At 49.4% G+C, this 12413-nt stretch overlaps 1 protein-coding gene across 4 annotated transcripts in view; it reads left to right on the top strand.

Annotated features, from left to right (window-relative positions):
• SPSB1 (splA/ryanodine receptor domain and SOCS box containing 1) overlaps positions 1 to 12127 on the top strand; it is a 50272-nt gene extending 38145 nt beyond the window's left edge. For 2 of the 4 annotated variants that reach the window (XM_084821796.1, XM_084821798.1), the window contains exons 2-3: positions 3644 to 4487; positions 9652 to 12127. In XM_084821796.1, coding sequence (XP_084677922.1) covers positions 3794 to 4487; positions 9652 to 9779 — 822 coding nt within the window. In that variant the 5' untranslated portion in view covers positions 3644 to 3793 and the 3' untranslated portion in view covers positions 9780 to 12127. Of the gene's footprint in view, positions 1 to 376; positions 913 to 3643; positions 4787 to 9651 lie in introns of those variants that run through there. The other 2 variants (XM_084821795.1, XM_084821794.1) reach the window with 2 other exon arrangements.
• Positions 12128 to 12413: the final 286 nt, after the last annotated feature.

Below are 12413 nucleotides of genomic sequence, written 5' to 3' on the forward strand. Positions count from 1 at the left end.
CCAAATGACTCTGCAAAAACATGACCCGGAGCTATTCAAACCTCTGCGTCGTCTTCCCTCTTCCTCCGTTGGCATTGCTATATAAAGGCACCCAATTATCGATGACAATTTCCATTGCTGTCATTCCGTACCTCATTCAGGCAAGAGCGCTTTTAAAAATATATTCTGTGTGTGTTAACACAAGGTCTGATTCACGCTCGACCATTTTTTTCCATGCCAAACGAAATCTCGATCATGAGTAACGGTTATGACTGCTGCTGGCAAAGCTTCTGTGAGGTTGCCTCACTCCAGGAAATGTTTAAAACGTTATTTTTCTTAGAAAGCGAGTTCCCACCCTTTCGGGTGTTTTTATTTTTTGCCGTCTCTTTCCGCCGCCGCCACAAAAAAACACCACCTTGCGTCTGGCATCTACCGGACAGAAGATTGCTTGTGTAGCAAATTGAATGCAGAGCTGGTGATGCCCTTCCGATGATGCGCACGCGTGTGTGTGCAAGGTTTCCCTTCATTGGTTTGGCGCAAGCTGGCCATGTGTTCCTGGACGGCCTGAAGAACTCGGACAACTTCACCGAGAAGTCCACAAACTCCCCTAGGGCAGATGGTTTCTGGTCCCCTGGGTTGGACCTGTCTTGTTCGGGAGTGGGCTGTTCAGGAGAGGCGAAGCAGCGTATTCGTTTTTTTGTAAATCTAATTCCGTTCTTCGCCGTACACGCCTCACTTTGATTCCGCTGACCCCTTGGGATCCCTTTTGCCAAGTGTGGATGGAATGTGAAACTCCGGAAGCCTTGGATGCGTTCTCCGCTGTTGCTACTCCCAGATACTCCAAAGAGCCGCTGCTGAAATAATTATAGCTCTCCTTTTTCTCCGGCGTTTGATAGCAGAGGGTTTGCGAGTCGGGCCACCTGGTCCAGCAAGGTTTGTGATCTCCGTTCTGTTCTTTTCCAGGTTGCGCTGTTGAACTAACTCCTTGTTTGATTGTAGTGTGCAGGGAGAACCTTGCCTTTTACCAACAGAATTTGCTTACATCTGGGAAGCCTGAGCAGGGGGGAAAGGATGCGAAGGGAGGTGTTGGCTGGGAGTCTTTTTCTTTGTTGTTTTATATCAAGGCGCCCTCCAGATGTTGTTGGCTGCAGCTTCTATCAGCTCTCACCATTAGCGATGCTGGCTCGGGCTGACGGAAATTGCAGTCCAGCAATGTCCACAAGTTATCTTCCTATAGGAAAGACAGTTTTGTCATACGATGCTGCGTTTGAAAGGGAGCAGCACTGTGGATTTGTGATAACAGAAGCAACAGGCCCTTCCCAGGGACTGAGAGATGGATCATTGCATGGGAGAATCAAAATTGAGTTCACCTGTGGACTTGGTGTGTTCAAAGTAATATGCTTCTGTGTTAACTCCTTGACCAGGGCTGTACTTGATAAAGCATCCAGGGCTCGCCAGTAACTTTCCCCCCTTAGGCATTTCCTGTGTCTAAGGGCCCAAAAGTGCCTCTGAGCATGCGTTGACTAGATTTTCCTCTCCACCAAGTAGCTAAAACCTCCATGTCTCTTACTATGTTCTAGGACAGCCTTCCCCAACCTGATTCCCTCCAGATGCTTTGGACTTCAACCCCCATCAGCCCTAACTAGCATGGCCAATGGTCAGGAATGCTGGGAATTGTAGTCCAAAACATTGGGAAGGACCCAAGCTGGGGAAGTCTGGCATATCTCAGTGCCCTAATCCTGGAACATTCTTCTCCATCCTGGTGCTCTCCAGATCTGATGGGAGGTGATGGGAGCTGGAGTCCAAAATATCTGAAGGGTACCAGGTTGGGGAAGGCATGGAGCAGTGTTGCTACCAGTAAAGGGGGAAATTGCCCTGCATGCTCAAAGACGCTTGAAGACAAGGCAGTTGAGCCTTTTTCAGCCGGAGGGCCGGATTGCATTTTGGAGAAGCGCTTGGGGGCTGCATTCCAGCAGTGCAAGAGGCCAAAGGCAAAAGTGTCAGGGTCAAAAATATCAGCATATTTTAGCTAAGAGGTCTTACTGCCAGTAGCTAAGTCTTAGGGCAGGCATTTTAATCTTTCAACATATTGGGCGGGGAGGAACCACACGAAAACCAGAATGCCAGCAAATGACTGGCGGTCAGGGGAAAAGGGAATGGGCCGGGATCATCTGGAGAACCCTAAAAGGCCAGATTGGAATTGTAGGTCAGCTGGATTTGGCCCGTGGGTCTAAGGTTCTTCACCCCTGCTTTCAGAATGTATGCGCCCTGTTGAAATCAGGTAGAGGTTCATCTAGCCCAGAAACCCATATCCCTCAGTGGTCAACCAGATAGCTCTGGGAAGCCCAGAAGCAAGGTAATAGTCCCTCTTCCAGGGCTGTTCCCCAGCAATGCTATTCCGAGGCATTCTGCCTCTGAACCGGGGGAGGTAGGGCAGAAACAAATGAATGGATTCCGACGGGGCCGTTTCAGTGGTGGTCCCCTATTTACGGAGCCTCCCTTCTTAAAAGTGACCTGTTTGGCTACCTCTCTGTTTTCCTTCAGGTCAGCCCTGAATGGCCAGTGGTCAGGGCTGATGTGAGTTGCAGTCCAAAACACCAGGAGGGCACCAGGTTGGGCAAAGCTGCTATATAATGATAGGCTTGGAAAGTCTTGAAAGAGGGCTGGGGGAAGAGAGAATAAGGGAGTATCTCTTTAAAAAACAGACTGGTTAATGGGAACAAACTGCATTGGGACGTCTCATCCACAGCGTACGGAAGTGGTAAGCTGAACCTGGTGTGCTCCATATGTTTTGAAGTACATTTCCCAGAAACCCTGACCATTGGCCATGCTGGCTGGGGCTGATAGGGGTTGTAGTCCAAAACATCTGGAGGGCACCAGATTGGGCTTACTCCTGTTCTAATCCTAGGACAGCTTTCCCCCAGTGCCCTCCAGATATTTTGGACTGCATCTCCCAGAATCCCTGACCATTGGCCATGCTTGCTGGGGCTGATAGTTGTTGCAGTCCAAAACATCTGGAAGGTACTAGCTTGGGCTATGGAGGCTGGTGGCTCTGATGCCAGTGGGGTGGTGACTCCACGCCGGGTTTCAGCCAGAACTCTAAAGGAGCCATCCATGGTGTTGAACCTATTTGGGAGTTAGGGTTCAGCACCTTGGATGCCTCCTTTAGAGTCCTGGCTGGTTCTGGCTGAAACCGGGGGCGGATTCACTACCCCACTGACATCGGAGCCACCAGCCTGCACTGGCTTGGGCCTACACTTGCCTTGGAGGTAGTAAGCTTGGGAGAACCTGTCTGACGGTTGCTAGGCAACCACTGCCTACTACTTCTTCCTGCACTCTCCCCCACTTGGAATGACCGACCCTTACTACAATCCACATATTATTTTTGGAACATAGAACCTTCCGCCTTGTGGGCGGGGGGTGGGGGGACATTGTTGAAGTTGGCAGCTTCAGAACACGCCGAGCCTTCCAGTCCATGGTAGCGGCAACCGTTCTGTCCTGTCTACGATTTATGTTTATATTTGTGCCGGAGCAGACGAAAGACACCCAGGCCCTTGCCCCCGGGGCAAGAGAAACGGGACCTGTGCATTTCCGTGGCGAGGCTGCCCTTGCGGCTGTGTTTGCTTTGTAATGTTTAACTTCTGTTTTCCTTTCCGTCCATTAGGCAGCGCTGACGGGCGGCAGCATCTCAGCCGGGGCCCCAGCAACCTCTCCCGGGTCAAGCCTTGCATGACAGCTGCCGAAGGCCCGTGCCAGGTCGATTGATGCGCCCGCCCCAGCGGTCTATAAATAGGTGACAGGCCGACCGGGAAAGATGGGGCAAAAGGTCACCGGGGGGATCAAGACAGTGGATATGCGGGACCCGACGTACCGGCCGCTGAAGCATGAGCTGCAGGGCTTGGATTACTGCAAGCCGGCCCGGCTGGACCTCCTCCTTGACATGCCGGCCGTCTCCTACGAGGTCCAGCTGCTGCACTCGTGGAACAACGACGACCGGTCGCTCAACGTTTTCGTGAAGGAGGACGACAAACTCATTTTCCACCGGCATCCGGTGGCCCAGAGCACAGACGCCATCCGCGGCAAGGTGGGGTACACCCGGGGCCTCCACGTGTGGCAGATCACGTGGGCCATGCGGCAGCGGGGCACCCATGCCGTGGTGGGCGTGGCCACAGCAGAGGCCCCCCTGCACTCGGTCGGCTACACGACCCTGGTGGGCAACAACCACGAGTCGTGGGGCTGGGACCTTGGGCGCAACCGGCTGTACCATGACGGGAAGAACCAGCCCAGCAAAACCTACCCAGCATTCCTGGAGCCCGACGAGACCTTCATTGTGCCGGACTCTTTCTTGGTAGTGTTGGACATGGATGATGGGACGTTGAGTTTCATAGTGGACGGGCAGTACATGGGGGTTGCGTTCCGGGGGCTCAAAGGGAAAAAACTGTACCCGGTCGTGAGCGCCGTGTGGGGCCACTGTGAGATCAGGATGCGCTACTTGAACGGTCTTGACCGTAAGTATCTTTCCATTTATTTATTTATTCCATTTTTATACCGACCAATAGCTGAGGCTGTCTGGATGGCTCGCAACAATGAAACCCATAAAATATGTTACGTTAAAATGCAATATAAACGTTTAAAATTATCTAAAATCAAAAGAAAAACCAAACAGGAGCTAGCAGCAGCACAAAAATTTAAAATACAGTCCCCGGAATAAAACCAACTGGAAAACTAAATTGCCTGGGAGAATAAAAAGGTCTTTGCCTGGCGCCAAAATAAGGACAAGGTAGGTGCCAGGCGAACGTCTCTGGGAAGCTTATTCCACAGCTGGGGTGCTGCAGCAGAGAATGCTGTTGTCTTAGGATCCACCCACCTCCCTTCCTTTGGCAGGGACTCCCAGAGAAGGGCTGCTGAAGCTGATCTTAGGGAGGAGGAGGAGGTGATCCTTCAGGTAGCCTGGCCCCAAGCCGTTTAGGGCTCTGAATGTTAGTACCAGCACTCTGAATCAGGCCCAGACGTGGACTGGCAGCCAGTACGGATGCAAAAGTACTGGCATAATATGGTCATGTTGGCCAGTCCCCGTTAACAGTCTCTCTGCCCTATTTTGGACCAGTCGAAGTTCCCAGATCATTTTCAAAGGCAGCCTCACATATAACGCATTGCAGTGATCCAAAGGAGAAGTTATTAGAGCATGGATAACTGTAGCTAAGCGATCTCTGTCCAGATAAGGGCAGTTTATTCAAGTTATGGGTTGCCCTATCAAGCTACTTGAACAGGCTTGATTGTAAGTCCCTCCTTGTTTTATTTACTTCCTTCCTTCCTTACTGTATTTTTAAACAGCCCAATAACCAAAGTACTCGGGGAGGTGTATAATACATGGAAAACATCCATACAAACAGTAATGCAATAACAACAGCACAGAGTAAGACCAAGGTAAAGCACAACAGCAAAGGATAAAACCATTGTAACACCATCAAACCAAATTAAAACTGGAATAGAGTACTTTCTATTTAGTTTATTCGATTTATAAGTTTAAATTTGAAATGGCCAAAACATTAAACTACACATAGAAGGCTGAATTAAAAAGATGGAACTTCATGCCCTTTCTCAAAGCCAAAAAAGTGGGGGCCCATTATAGTTCTTCAGGGAGCATATTCCACACTTTTGGGGCAACCCAGGAGCAAGCCTTTTCACGGGTACCCTACAAATAGGCCTTTGCAGATAATGGTGCCCTCAACAGAGCATCTCTGCAGATCTTAATAACCGGGCAGGTTCACAGCGAAACAGGCAGTCCCTTAAACTGACAGATCGTAAGCCATTTAGGGCTTGAAAGGTTAAAACCAACACCTTGAATTGCTCCCGGAAAGCATTGTGCAACCAGTGCAGATCTTTATCAGGACAGGTGTGGTATGGTCCTGATAACCTGCTCCATATAGCAGCCCAGCTGCCGCATTTTGCACCCATTGGAGGGTCCAGACACTCTTCAGGGGTCACCCCATGTAGACCGCATTGCAGTAGTCTAACCATGATGTAGCCAAGTCATTGAGAGGAGGGTGGTGATTCTGAGCTACCTTCACTGAATCCAGGCCCCCAATACTTCTGAGTGCCCACATAGAAGATGCGGCAGCTCAAAGATACAGCTGCTTATCTACAGCAAGCAGACTAAATTCCTGTTGACGATAACGAGCTCAATAAGATGCTTTTGTGCCGAGTCATGGCTCTCAGGGGTGACTCAGCACAAAAACCTCATCTGATCTCCAGTGCTTTGGGCCCATCCGCCTTAAATGCTGCATCTTTTTTTTCTTTTCTCCCCCTCTCCCCCCGGTGTGAGGCACGATCTCTCGTCTATTCCTGCTTTCGTCCCAGCTGTAAACACTACAGTGAATATACTGGCTTTTTTTATGAGCCTCTTGCAAATTGCAAATGTGTCTTTGGCTGAAGCGCTGAAGGGAACCAGGATATTGGGACAGAAGAGGATATACAGCCCTTTTGCTTGTCAAGCCTTGAGGGTCTTGCGCAAATTGCAGGAAGTGAGCAGGGGAGGTCCTCGCTCCCCCCCCCCATGATGACTGGGAATCCTGTTGTGAAGTTTTGTGGTACTGTCCCAGAGGTTCTCCTCTACTCCTTGCTGTTCAGGGAGGAAGTGGACCTCTCCCATGGCTGGGAATGTACGGATTTCATAAAATCCAATCTGTCTGCGTTTCTCGGATCGTCAGGTGCCTTCCGTTCTGTCGTCACCTCATGGACAGAATCGGATTTTTCCCAATTTCCTGAATTTGCACAAATCTGCACTTGCACAGATCTGGACTTGTGCAAATTCTCACTTGCAAAGATGCGCAAATCCCCCCAAAACAACATACTTCCCCCAAATGCACATTTTCTTGCTTTAGCCTATGGGAGAAATGCACATTTTGGCCGATATTTTTTTTAATTTTACATATTTTTCTATAACTGAATTTGCACAAAATTCCAGAAAGTAAAAGAAAAACTGGTCCACAAGTCCACAGAATCTGTGCGACTGGGGGGAAATGGGTCTGCTACGGAATCTGTGGGTCGGAGTCATAGAAATCTGAACTCATTTGATTCCGTGGCGAATTTCTGCAACATTCCTACTCGTGGCATACAGAGGCATCATGGGAAAACACAAGCAGCTCCTGTTGCTGGCTTGTTGAAGGCCCCGTTCAGAAGCAGGTCTATCCCTCTGGTTAGAGAACTCCATGTGAATCCTTGCTTAACACAGGGCTGGGGAGGCCAAATCTGGTCTTCTGGGCTGCACACGTCCTTTTCCCCTAACCGCTAAGAGGGCCAGATTTGGCCCCGGCCTGAGGTTCACCACCCCTGATGTAGAAGGCAGCAAAGTTAACCTGTTAGATTCAGGTTACCCAGGTGGTGTATTTCAAAAAGGAGTTAATGAAGTCTTCCCCCAAGCCTGACTCAGGTTTCCTAAATCGTAACTGCATGAGGTTTTGCTGGAAGCTGTCTTGCCCCAGAATGGCCCTTTCCAAATGCCTAGAGGCACCACTCCAGTTCTGTGTCCTAGTATGGGACATTGGTTCTGCCTCACCTAGAACCTGACATGAGCCTTGCTGAATCCGCGCCCAGGGCAAGGTGCTCTGTACAAGCTCAGAGCCCCGCTCCCCTTGTACTTGTGAATGCACAAAGGTTCATCTGCACCATCTGAAATCTCTTGCCTTCAGGAGCAGATGCTTTGAAAAGCCAACCCTGAACACCGCGCAGTCGCTGCGTTTTCCCTGGTGCATACGAAACCCGCTTGGCTTCCACCAATGATTTCATGTTCCAAACGCTTGGAATTTATTTCTCTCTCTTTTTTGTTTTTTCTCCGAGTCCGGCCAGCGGTAGTTTTTTGTGATCAAGGGCTCACGTCTTCAACTACCTCAGTGGAAAATCCGTCTGGGGAGGAAACTGCAGCTGGGAAAAAGTCACCGCATAGAGGCTTTGCCCAGCAAGCGGGGCGGGGGAGGCGGTTTATTGCCCGTATCGGTGACGTACACTTTGCACGGACCTCCAGGTGTCCGTAAGTGGGACTCTTTCAGGAAAACTGAGTCAACAGAATATGAATTGCCTTAGGTCTCTGCCGCGGGAGAGACGCTCCCTTGATTGAGATCAGCCAAAGCTCATAGCTTAGAAGAAGCAATGCCCGCTTCTTTTTTCCTGGCCCTTCCACAGCCATTTAATAGACAAAGCCATTTAGTGTTGCAAGCAGGTTCCTGCCAAGAAATAGCCTTTCATCCAACAGAGATCGAGCCCAGCGCATGAAAGGAAAACTCAAAGCAGATGAGGCAGCAACTGGGGCTGTGTCCACGCCCTCTGGTTGCACCAGGGCGCATCATTGTCTGTGGTGTTGGCTGAGCATGTTTTTCTTAAACTGCTGTCATGAGCATGATTTTCTTAAGCTGCTGTAGCTGAGGCATTTCCAAACAGATCTGTCCAGAATTCGGACAGCTTGTGGCTGCCCAGGGATAGATACTCCATGCCCCTTTTCAGACTGTCCAGGAAAATCATCTTCGGTTTGCTTGCTTGTTTGTTACATTTATAACCTGCCTTTTTCTCCAAGGAGCCCAAGGCGCTGTACAGGATCCTGCTCCTCCTCTCCATTCCATCCTCACAACAACCCTGTGAGGTGGGTGAGGCTGAGACTCAGTGCTGGGCCCAAAGTCACCCAGTGAGCTGCATGCCTGAGCGGGGACTTGAACCTGGGTCTCCTGAGTCCCCATCCAACACTCTAACCACTACACCACTCTGATCTTCATTCTGTTAACGTTTCGAACAGGCGCGGGCAAGTTGTGGGCCTCTGGATATTTTGGCCCACAACTCCCATCATCCCTTACCATTGGTTGTGCTGGCTAGGGCTGATGGCAGTTGTAGGCCAAAACATCTGGAGGGTCACAAGTTGCCCACCCCTGACTTACAACATTTGTGGCTTGTGATAGAATGCATTGAGACACACACACTCACACACACACCTCTGCCTTAGTGGTACATGTTTTCTCTTGTCTATGTAATGATGCTGAGTTATACCGAGTTACGCCATTGAGCTTAATACTGTCTAGTGTGATGGGCAGCGGCTCTTCTGAGTCCTCAGGGCCTTTTCCCTTCTCTGCTACCTCTAATCTACCTTGGGGAATTAGCCAGGAGCCCTTGACATGCAAAGAGCTATGGCCCCCTCCCCTGATAGCTTTCTGAAAGTGTGTTTCATTTTGATTAAAACAAGTTCCTAGTTCGGGGAATCCCAGCCTTTTTGGACCTGTGGGCACATTTTGGAATTTGAAAAACTGCTGTGGGCATCACGACCAAATGGCTCCCACGGAGGAGGACAGGAAGAGAAAGAAGGGCGAGAGCAAGAGAGGGGGAGAGTGAAGGGCAGAGGGGGAGAGAGAAAGGGAGAGAGAGAAAAAGGGGAAAGCAAGAGAGGAAGAGAAGGGAGGAGAGCGAAGGGGAGAGCAAGGGGGAGAGAGAGTGGGAAAGGGAGAGAGGGAGAACAAGAGAGAGGGAAAGAGAAGGGGAGAGCAAGAGAGGGAGAGAGAGAAGGGGAGAGGATGGGGGGAGAGAGAGAGAGAGAGAATGTCTACCTGGTCAGAGGTTGCGATTTCAGTTTTGCAGCTAATATTGTGGGCTTTGTTTCTCTCTCTTTTTCTCTCTCCTTTTCCTCTCCTGCAGCCGAACCCTTGCCTCTGATGGACCTCTGCCGGCGTTCTGTGCGCCTCGCTCTGGGCAAGGATAGGTTGAACGAGATCCATGCCCTGCCGTTGCCTGAATCCCTCAAGAGCTACCTTCTCTACCAATGACCCCCGTTTGGGTCGGAAAGATGGACTCTCTCGCAAGGAGCAAAGTGGGCTGGGGTCATTGGCCGTGGCATCTCTGGACAATTATCCTGTTGCTTCTAGACACACACAGAGACACATGACGCTTTCCTGCACACCCTTTCTAATTTGCTTCCGTAGATCCCAACTTCAAATACATTCCCTGTTGCTAGGCCGAACGAAAAGCCATCCTTTGAAAACAGCCCATTTGCGCTCAGCCACCTTCTCCACTCCAGAGATGATGACTGGGCAGTGGCGGGGACGATCCCATCCGTCCGAGGCAAACAATTTACCAATGGATCTCTTAACACTTCCACTTTTACCCCCATTTCTTCCCCAACAATGGAGTGTGACCAGTTCCTGCTCCATTACACCAGCCATCAGCGCAGCAGGAAGGGCGATGGAAAGGAGAAGCCGCCATGATGGAGCGTGTACAGTACCAGGTGCTAAGGTTGTGGGTGCGAGACGGCTTGCTGCGCTCCGAAGGATTACAAAACAGCAACAACCCTGCCAGCCAACACTTCCATGGGAAGACCACGGCACCAAGACGCTATTGCTTTATGTGGACGTGTGTTTCGAGACGATACTGGAATTTAGCAGCCATTTATGGATGTCACAAGTCATGTCCTGCTCCCCCATTCTGTTGTGTTGGGGTTGCATTGGCCACATATGCTGTTGACAACTGGGGGGGGGCACGAGGCCTAGGGGTGCTCAAAAAGTGCTCATCTTTCTGATTATTCACTTGAACCTGTAGCTTGGGAGCGGGGGTAGTGTGGGAGGACTCCTGTGAACGGTGCAAAGTACTCTGCTCCGCTTAGGACCTGGGTGTGAGCAATGAGGTCTCGGGAATTTGCTCTCCTAGACAGACGTGCCTCAACTTCTTTGGCGTAAACCAGCTTTCCCTGACCTGGTGCCCTCCAGGTATGGACTGCCAGTTCTATCATCCCCAGCCAGCAGGGATAATGGGACGTGTAGTCCGACACACCTGTCCTAACTCCAAGCCATTTTCTGTTTCACCATCACCTTTGTTTAGCCCTCTGCCGTTTCCCCCCTTTATAGAGATTCCAGGGTCTAAGCTCACGTTCTGTGTCCTGGGATAATCCTTTTGCCTCTCCTTCCCTTGCCATCTCTCAGTAACAAAACTTTTTGTCCTCTCCTTGGAGTTACAATCGTATCAGTGGGGCAGAAGGCGATTCAGCCAGGTGACTGCTTGAAGCCTTCGGCTGCTGCCAGATAAGAAAATCCACATCTCGGCTGCTCCCTCTTCCTGAATGGGCCAGTCTTGCCATGCAGCAACTGGATTAAACTTGCCCATCCACACCGACCTTGGATTAAAGGCAGATTTTCCTTTAACTCCTCCCCACCCACCCCCGCTTCTTGTCTCCAGTGCGGGTCAGCAGCAAGGGTATCTAATCCTGGCATTGCGGCTGATAACCCATGATGGCTGCTCTGCCCTTCGAGCTTGCAAAGCATCAGAAAAGAGTTGAGCTGTCCTGTTGGAACACATGCTCCCCCTTCTCCAATTTGGTACGTGACTTAGGGAGGCTGAACGTGAACACTATGAAACCAAGGGCTTGCTGAGCATCAAGGCATGTAAGGGTTGGTCTAAAAGAGCAAATCCCGGGTGAGGCATGTGCTCACCCAAGTAGACAAGCCTTCTAAGTTGCCTTCACAGAGGGGTTTATTTTGCACATTTTTTTCTGACAGGGGAGGAAAATGCATCTGTCTCTCTCCCCCCGCCCTCTTTTTCACCAGATTTGTGTAGGTGTGTGTTTCTTTAAAAAAAAAAAAAAATCTGTATAGGTACAAATGAGCTTATTTGTTAGAAAATGTTAATATATTTTTTCCTTGCCTTTTTGTATGTAAAAGGACTGTGTTTGGGTTTTTGTTTTTAAGAAATGCTGCTGTAGGGAACGATCTCTTTTTAATGAAGAAAATAGCCTAGGTTTTGTTTTTGTTTTTAAGAAAGCACATGACTGGTGCCAAGATCGAATTTTGGAGGAGAACTAGCCCAGCCTTTAAAAAAAAAAAAACTTTTACAAGTGGGACACTTTAAAATTGCACAAAGAATTTTAATGTGTATGGAGCCGAGCATTTTTTTTAATTAACTTAAATCCTATTCGTGTCTTTTCCACTGTCACTGGGAAACAGCCACATCTCTTCTTGTTTCTTTATAGCCATCTTTCTTTTCTTTTTCTCCCTTTTCCCCTCCTCTTTTAAACCCCTTGGTGTATCTGGCTTGTACCGTTTTCAGACCTCTCACTGGTTTCCCCCCTATTGATTGTAGATAATCAGTAACCAAATTAAAAAAATAAAAGTTTATTAAATATTGAGAGCCAGTGGTCATCGTTTTACTATAGTAACTGGAACTGGGTGTGCATACCACAGTTTTGCAGGGGCACCCTGGGGGAAATGCAGAATGTGAACTTTGAGTTAAAGTTCTTGATGTTTCATTTCAAAAAAAGTAGTAGAAGATCAACCAATTGAGGAAACATACTTCAAGTTACCCTTAAAGCAGATCGAATTGCTAAAATCAGTTTCTTATGTTAAAACCAAGAATGGGATAAAGCAATCTGGCATAACAGGGATTCTGACTCTCTCTCCGCCTGACGGTCAAAT

The sequence above is a fragment of the Heloderma suspectum genome, chromosome 15, assembly GCF_057233095.1.
Source record: "Heloderma suspectum isolate Gila_16-S chromosome 15, 16-S_ref, whole genome shotgun sequence".
In the NCBI taxonomy this organism is placed as follows: domain Eukaryota; kingdom Metazoa; phylum Chordata; class Lepidosauria; order Squamata; family Helodermatidae; genus Heloderma; species Heloderma suspectum.